General features: G+C 32.5%; 1 protein-coding gene across 2 annotated transcripts in view; it reads left to right on the forward strand.

The window, feature by feature from the left end:
- The first annotated feature begins 605 nt into the window (after nucleotides 1-605).
- Nucleotides 606-9217, forward strand: part of fxyd5 (FXYD domain containing ion transport regulator 5) — a 28205-nt gene continuing 19593 nt past the window's right edge. Inside the window, exon 1 of one of the 2 annotated variants that reach the window (XM_056473923.1) lies at nucleotides 606-807. In XM_056473923.1, coding sequence (XP_056329898.1) covers nucleotides 796-807 — 12 coding nt within the window. In that variant the 5' untranslated portion in view covers nucleotides 606-795. Of the gene's footprint in view, nucleotides 808-902; nucleotides 1028-9217 lie in introns of those variants that run through there. The other variant, XM_056473924.1, reaches the window with a different exon arrangement.

Raw genomic sequence — 9217 nt, forward strand, 5'->3', positions numbered from 1 at the left:
GAGTTTAGTCGTACGAAATTGTACGATTTTAAAAAGGAGGCGTGGCACCTAACCCCACCCCTAAACCCAACCGTCATTGGAGGATGAGCAAATCGTACTAAATTGTACGAATTAGATCGTACGAATTCATACGAATTAGCCACTAAATCAAAAATTTACGAATTGCCGTGAGATTGTGTTGGTAGCACACATATTCTGAATGCTTTCGGCAGAATTCAAATGAGCCATTTTAATCTAGATTAAATCCAAGATTACAGTGAGATTAATCTAGATTAAAAAAAGAATCTATGCCCACCTATAATCAAAACATTTTTTACAAAAAAAATTAAAAATTGTGGAATTAAAAAGTTTTCTGAATGCTAAACTTTTGCATTGCCAAAAAAAGCCCCATTAATTTTAAGCATGCAATTAATGCACAAATACCTTACATATAATCCAATCAAATAATCACACTGAAACATGAGCACCAAAAAATAAACTGTCGCCTACTATAATTCTTGCATCACACACAAACAAATACAGCTTTGATTCTGATCTAGACACAAACGCCGCTTAGACAAAGAGCTACAGTGCTGATACACACACAATGTGCATGAGGCTGGCATTAACACAGTTTGAATTGCAGACAAAAGCCGATGAGAGGGGCATAAAGAGACTGGCAGATGTGGACAGAACAAGGGGCCTCCAAACCAGAAGAGGAAGTTGAACAAGGGCGTGAACACAACTCCATTTTTTCCGCTACGAGGAACTGGTAGATGCTGCGCTCCATAAACTGATGTGATACAGCAGTCTAAAATGAACACCAAGGTAAGTCTGAATATCTGAATGCACATTTGTTGAGTATTGCATGCAGTACAGATGCTGAAAGGAAACCACAATAGTGTTTTAGAGAAGGAAAGAGATGAAGGCAAGTGATATGTTTAGCCACACGTGGTTCAAACATGTGAGGTCATTGTGGAGCAGCCGAACCGTTTATCTGATCCATCGATCATGAAAGACCCAGAGGACGATGTGTCTTTAGAAACAGGTAAACACACTCACTCACCTGGAGAAAAAAAGATGAAGTACACAGCCAGAGTTCGATTCACGCTCGCCCTCACATAGATCAAAGTGGCTACTACTAATGAAAAAGGTCTTAGAGGCCGTGGAATAGAAGATTAGGGGTTATGGAAAAGGGATGGGTAAATGTGTGGATAATATTTGTTTAGTTATTGCTACTGTGAAAGTTTGCATTAGATGGCTTTCAGAAATGCACAAAAAAGGTTGTTGGGTGTATTTCGTTCAGACATTTCTGGTGTTTTTATTTCTTGAATTTTTTTTACTAAAAATCAATACTAGATTTTATTTTATTGTCTTTATGCTTAATTCAAGTTAAAATTGTGTACATTAATTTAATTTACATTTTCTTCATACTTTTGCTATTAGTGACTTATTTTCTATATATTTTATTTATTGATTTATATTTATTATTTTATATTATTAATTTATATCAATTATATATATAAATATATATATATATATATATATATATATATATATATAATGTATATATATATATATATATATATATATATATATATATATATATATATATATATATAATGTATATATATAATGTGTATATATATATATATATATATATATATATAATGTATATATATTTATCATTAACTCATTTTTATCTAGGTTGTTGTTATTTTAGCTCTAATAATTCACTGGCATCTAGATGAAATAAAATAAGATCATTAATATTAGTTAGTTTTCATATTGTCTGTTTTCATTTTCTGCATCTAATATGTCTTTATAGATATTTTAAGTTAAAATGTTGTGCATTAATTTAATTTAATTTACATTACTTTATAATTTTGCTATTTGTAAGTTCTGTTTTGTTTTAAAAGCTCTATATGTTTTATATATTAATTTATTAAATATTAAATTTGTAATATTTTTTATCTACGTTTTATTATTTTTGCTCTTATATTTATTGGCATCTACTGTGGATGAAATAAATTAGGCTTATTAATATTAGTTTTCATTTGATTTAATGTTTTAGAACTACATCTAATATGTCTTTATGCTTAATTTAATTAATTCATTTTAGTTACATTTCCTTTATAAATTTTGCTATTTGTGAGTTTGTTTGTGTTTAAAAAGTTCTATTTACTTTATTAATTAATTAATTAATATTTAAATTTAGTTTATTATATTTGTAATTTTTATCTAGGTTTCTATTATTTTAGCTCTAATAATTTTGTTATTTGTGAGTTATTTTTTTTGTTTTAAAGTTCTATATGTTTTATTTGTTAATTAATTTATTATTTAGTTAATTCAGTTTCATTTTTTATTTAGGTTTTTAATATTTTAGCTCTAATAATTCATTGGCATCTACTGTATAAGAAATAAAGTAAAATTATTAATATTAGTTTTCATATTTTCGTTTGATTTAATGTTTAAGAACTGCATCTAATATGTCTTGGTGTTTTTTTTTTAATTAAAATTGTGTACATTCATTTCATTAAATTCTATTTTAGTTACTTTTCCTTTATTGGTTTGCTATTTTGGGAGTTTTTTTGTTTTGTTTAACAAGTTCTATATATTTTATTTATGAATACATTTTTATTAAGTTTATTAAATTTCAGATGTTTTATTTAGGTTTTTATTATTTTAGCTCAATAATTCATTGGCATCTAGATAAATAAAATAAGATGATTATTAGTTTTCAAATTTTCTGTTTTTATTTTCATTTGATTTGAAGTTTTAGAACTGTATCGAATATGTCTTTGTGGTTATTTTAAGCTAAAATTGTGTACATTCATTTCATTAAATTTACGTTTCCTTTAAAATTTTGCTAATTGTGAGTTTTTTTTTTTTTTTTTTCTTTGTTTAAAAAGTTCTTTATATTTTATTATTATTGTTTTAATTTAGTTTATTAAATGTGTCATTTTTTATTTAGGTTTTTAATATTTTAGCTCAATAATTTATTGTCATTTAGATTTGATTTTCATTTGATTTACTGTTTTAGAACTGCATCTAATATCAAAATATCCTAAAACTATCATTTTTTTTATTCCTGTATAATTTGGTCAAATTATTTTTCACCCCAAAATCCGAAAAAAAAAAAAGCAACTTTGTTTTGTATTTAGAAAATGAATCCTCATTTCACTTGTCTTGCAAAATTTTAATAGATTGTAAGTTTATTTTGGAAAGCTTTACCCAGTATCAGCTTATAAAGTCATTCAGTCTTATACTATCAGAATATTTAATGGCATGTTCTGTAAAGCTGTTGCCAGTTTGCAGACTCTAATGGATGGATCCATTGAGACACTGAATTATGTTCGTATTCCGCTTTCACTCCATTAAGTTACATTACTTTATGGCTCAGAGACATTGCTGTATTAAAAGGTGTTATATAAGACCAGAACGACTGGCTTGATCTAACCCCTCGACTCTAAACGCCAACTTAAAAAGAATGTTCAGTCAAACAAGTGGCAGCACTTCACACTTTACAGGAATTACAGCAAACAAAAACACTTTGATTTTAAGTAGGCACCTCAGCCCTTCATATTTGTAAAAACTGAGATATTTGTAAAACTGTTTTACTCATTTGTTCAGAAAATGTTTAGCCCTGAGCTTTGATATTAAGCATTAATCATCTTTGAGTTGTCAACAGTCATTACTTGCGGCAATAAATTGAATTAAAAATAAATTGAGACCAAAAAAATAATTATATAATTTTGTTAGCTCATGATGCTAGTTTTATGGTGAATAATAGAGTCATAAAGAAAAAATATTTTTGCCCTTGCAATCTAAAATTTAAATCTGATGCACTTCCTGTTTGTTACCAGTTAAATTCTCAGATTACGTCAGTCTGAGGTACTGAGCGTGGCTATCATACTTAACCATGCTGCTCCAACTGTCAGTTTTGACAATAAACATAAGGAGGAAGTTAATGTTAGGTTGTAATAACTCTTCTAAAACCCTTTTCTGAATGAAATGCCTGCTTTACTACATCCAATCAGCTCTCAGTAGAAAAAAACAAGCCACACCCACTGTTTTCTCATTTAATATTCCGTTTCTCTAGGAATTGCATCACAATTAAAAAAAACAAAAAAACAATGTGGAACGTTTTGACTTTTTAAAAACATTTTTGTCTAGTCAGGATGATGCTGTAATAACACCTGCCTATCTGTAGTTAAGATAAGATATCACACTTAGGAAATGCTGTTCCATAATAGCATTTTGTCCAAGATGTGGTGCTAACTGAATTTAGCATGGATGCCAAACAGATAGGATAAGATTTTAAAAGTTAGGATCTTTCTGTAATCATCCCGAGTAGTCAACTGTAGTTTTGACACAATAACAGTATGTATTTTTTTTTTTTAAATGTCACTACTTTAAAACCAGTTTTCAAATGTTTGCATTTTTAAAAGCTAGTAAATTCAAAATGAAGTAACCAGACATTCAAACTTTTCTTGAATACTTTTTTGCCTGTTTTAAAGGGCACCTAGTTTACCCCTTTTTAAGATTTCATATTAATATTATGGTTCTTCTGAGTGTGCCAGTTTAGGTTCAGTTCAAAACACAATTCAGATTGTTTTATTATAATGTGTTAAAAAGTGTCATTTTGGGGGGCGTGCACACAGGTCGTTGTTTTAGGGGTGTGTTGCTTTACATAAAAATTAGTTTCGACTTCCCGCCCAACTTAACATGGCAACAGACAGGCAGACAGAGAGAAGCAACATGAGGGAGAGGACCGGCATTCATCCGTAAATGTACGACTCGGACACAGACCAAGCAGAGAGTACAAAATCATTTGTGTCTTTGTGTAGTTTTCAGCCAACTGTGTGCTAGTTTAAAGTTCCGAACTTTTACACAGAGACTAATAACCACGCACAGTGAATTAACTTTGACTGAGGCTATAACTGAGCCGCGACATGGCACACCAGATGTGTACTTTCGCATGTTATTTAAAAATAAAACCATTCAGATGGCGGTCTGTGGCGCGGCAGAAATATGAACAGTGTCCTGAGTCGTGGCTGTGCGCTGCAAACAGCCGCCGATATGCGGTGCCGGTGTGTGTACCCTGATAGAAACCTATGTTTAGAATTCTAAAATGCATGGCGCTGCGTGACGCTGCGCGTTGCAGAGCGGCGCTTCTGTTGTGCGACCTGCTTAAGGCAAGTTTGTTATTTACAATGGAGGGGCGCGCACGTGAGGCAACATGCTAGCACTTTCCAGCTGCACCTAGTTAAGATCACAGGGAGCTTCTGTGACCACGAGAAATCCAAACGGCTGAAGTTTAAGGTAGACGCATTGAAAAGTACGCATGTTTGCAAACACACCTAAAGTTACAAACAATGGCACCGATGAGAGCGATCATGTGGTGAATGTTGATTTTGTGCTGAGTCCAATGAGCCTTACATATAAAAATAGAGCAAGGGTGTTCCTTTGGTGACATCGCTTTGACTCACACGCTGAAAATGGCGGATGTGAAACAACAAACTGAGGATATGGTAATGCGCGCAGGTCAATCAATATTGGTGGGCAAGGGGACTGCACTCCTAAGTTGCGGTCGATCTCAAAACTGCTCCAATTGGTCCACCGTTTTTATGTTGTTAAATTGAAAAAAAAAGGACTGGGTGTGTTTATATCACCCCAATATGATGGTCTATACACTATACCCACACATATGTCTGTCCAAACAGCTTGAAAAGTAGATTTTTCACCATAGGTGTCTTTTAACGACTTGATACACGTTATACATGACTGCCATGATGTGAAAAAAAGTTATTTATAGCATCTTTGCAATGGGTCATTACTAAATACACATGAAAACCGTACTAGATAAATATAGGCCACAGCCATATCACCCTGCAACCCAAAACTGGTTACTCACTGAAGCTAGGCAGGGCTGGGCCTGGTCAGTACCTGGATGGATGACCACATGGGAAAACTAGGTTGCTGTTGGAAGTGGTGTTAGTGACTGCAGGGGGTGCTCAATCTGTGGTCTGTGTGAGTATAGCTGGTGTGTGGTGAGCGCACTGGCACTGCTGTCCTGTGGCTGCCTTCACATCATCCAAGTGGATGCTGCACACTGGTGATAGTGGTGTGGAGAGACTCCCCTCATGATTGTGAAGCGCTTTGGGTGTATGGCCATACACGATAAATGCCCTATATAAATACACATTACATTACATAGGCAACATATTTTACCCAGTGACACATCTTACCCCACTCTCCCTGATACTCTGTTATGATCGTTTCGTATTTAAAGCAATGATCGAATTCCAGGTTTGTGGCTGACATATTCTCCACTTGTACAGATCTGTGGTATTTTTGTTCTTGCAGTTTGTACTAATGGAGAGTTTGGTGACTGTAATGGCGGCCTGTCATCTGATGTGTCATAATCTAGTGTTTGTGTTATGGTTTGCTCATGTCACTGTTGCTAAGTAACCCCTCCCCCCCTCAGAAACTCTTCTCCTGTTTGACGTTTATGAATCAAAAGGCACAAATTTCTAAAACAAACAACGTCTCAGAATTGATTGGCTAATGATAGCGTTGGGGAAATGTCAAGACCTTTATCTCAAACGCTCTCATTACATGGGTAGAATGTTTACGACGGCATAAGGGAACCGTAAAGCATCATGACACATACAGTTGAAGTCAGAATTTTTAGCCTCCCTGAATTATTAGCCCCCCTGTTTATTTTTTTTCGCCAATTTCTGTTTAACGGAGAGATTTTTTTCAACACATTTCTAAAAATAATAGCTTTAATAGCTCATCTCTGATAACGGATTTAATTTATCTTTGCCATGATGACAGTAAATAATATTTGACTAGATATTTTTCAAGACACTTCTATACAGCTTAAAGTGACATTTAAAGGCTTAACTAGGTTAATTAAGTTAACTAGGCAGGTTAGGGTAATTAGGCAAGCTATTGTATAATGATGGTTTGTTCTGTAGACTATCGAAAAAATATAGCTTACAGGCGCTATTCATTTTGACCTTAAAATGGCTTTAAAATTTAAAAACTGCTTTTATTCTAGCCGAAATAAAACAAATAAGACTTTCTACAGAAGAAAAAATATTATCAGACATACTGTGAAAATTTTCTTGTCCATTAAACATCCTTTGGGAAATATTTAAAAAAGGGAAAAAAATCTAAGGGGGCTAATAATTCTGACTTCAACTGTATGTGGTTGAACACAGAATGTGTGGCTGCTAAATATTTAACATGAAATCTAAAATGACCACACGTACCCTGTTTTATCGCAAGTTTGTTTTTTTTGTGCACACAAGTCGAGTACTATATTTGCATTTGAGATTACTCAATTAGAAAATTAGAAAAGTTTATTCTATATAGTATGAATGTGGGTAGTGTTAAAAACATATGGACGCACTACATCAGCCGTTTATTATTCTCGCATGACTTACCAACACAATCTCACGCCAATTCGTAACCTTTTGATTTAGAGGCTTTTTGTATGAATTTGTACGATCTCATTTATACAATTTAGTACAATTATATCCCCAATGACAGCTGGGCAGAGATGGCAAAAGTACACAAACCCTTTACTCAAGTAGAAGTACAGATACTCATGTTTAAAAGGACTTTGGTAAAAGTTGAAGTACTGACTACACTTTTGTACACAAGAACAAGTAAAGAAGTACGGCCTCAAAAATGTACCTAAGTAAAAAGTACCAATTACTACTATATGTTTTAGTTTCACTAGGTAGGTAAATATCTGGTTTCCCCCATATATCATATCCCCCATATGTCCTATGCCCCATAAATCAAATCATTTTGCAGGTGCAAACTCACAGCGTTCATTGTGTTGTTTTGAGGCTGTTGGGTCAAAAACAACAGCTGCCATTCATGTTGATACACTCTTAAAATAATTCTGTAGTCCTGTACGTCTTTATAAATAATGTTATACATTTTACACTGAATTCTGTCTAAAATATATTCAATTTTTTTTTATTTATAGTTGAATATATTGGTCACTTTATTTTGATGGTCCGTTTGTTGAATTTAAGTTACATTGCATCTACATGCCAACTAATTCTCATTAGATTATAAGTAGACTGTTAGGTTGGGGTTAGGGTTAGTGTAAGTTGACATGTACTTGCAGAGTTTCTTATAGTCAGTTAAATGTCTGTTGAAGGAGCAGTGTCAGCAGATATTAAGCAGACAGTCTCCTAATACTCAAATGGACTAATAAAATAAAGTGTTATCAAAATTAGTATTTTAATATACTGAAAATATATTCTCTTTTGCTAAAATAAATATGTATCGTATTTGACTGCAAACCTTTATTTTATTTATTTTTTTTGCTTTAGCAGCTCTCATACATAACCTATTATTTTAGTGTATATTTTCCAGGGTATTGTGGATATTTTATTTAATGGATAAACATTAATTCTGTTAATACATTTATTCTATGCTAAAAGCTACATACTCAAGCGTGACTACAACCTACAAAACATGTGCATGATATTTTATTCACGTGATAAATTCAGGATCTATTGCATTATATTTTTATTCATGAATTGCTCAGTATAGTTATTTTTGTTGTTGTAAAACATTTGTAAAAAAAAAAACGAATTGATGATTAATATGCATATATGCAAAATCATATAGTCAATAAAACAAATATATTTAAAAAACTGTTAAACAGCATAAATTGTGTATTAGGAAATATGAACTCATCAGAATTAAATCTCAGTGCATTAAGTTTTTCTAAAGTATTTGATTGTTTTAGTACTAAATGTACAAATCTTTACAAAAAATAACTATTTTTCATGGTATTAGATAGAAAGACCAGATCAAATCCTTGCAGTAAGATTGGAAGGTGATAAAAGTCTTAAGCATTTAAACAGCATATTTTTTAATTGGAATGTGTCTCTTGTTTACCTGTGATCTGATCGAGCAAAATGTGTCTTATCAACGTGTAAACAGGGCAGCATCAAACATGTTAAATTCACCGTCTTCCTCTGTCTCATCTCCGTAGTCATCCTTGCCTTTCTCATAGTAATCTTCATAAACTAGCCTACATATTGTGCATGATAGCCTTGTTTGAAAAAGCAGTGTGCTGCAGCACGTAGGTGCACAATGACGAAAATTGACTGACTGAAAAAAAATTAACAGTGGAGTAAAGTACTGATACCAGAAAAATCTACTCTTTTTTGTAACGAAGTATTTGTACTTAGTTACT

The sequence above is a fragment of the Danio aesculapii genome, chromosome 15 (assembly GCF_903798145.1).
Source record: "Danio aesculapii chromosome 15, fDanAes4.1, whole genome shotgun sequence".
NCBI classification, from domain to species: Eukaryota; Metazoa; Chordata; class Actinopteri; order Cypriniformes; family Danionidae; genus Danio; species Danio aesculapii.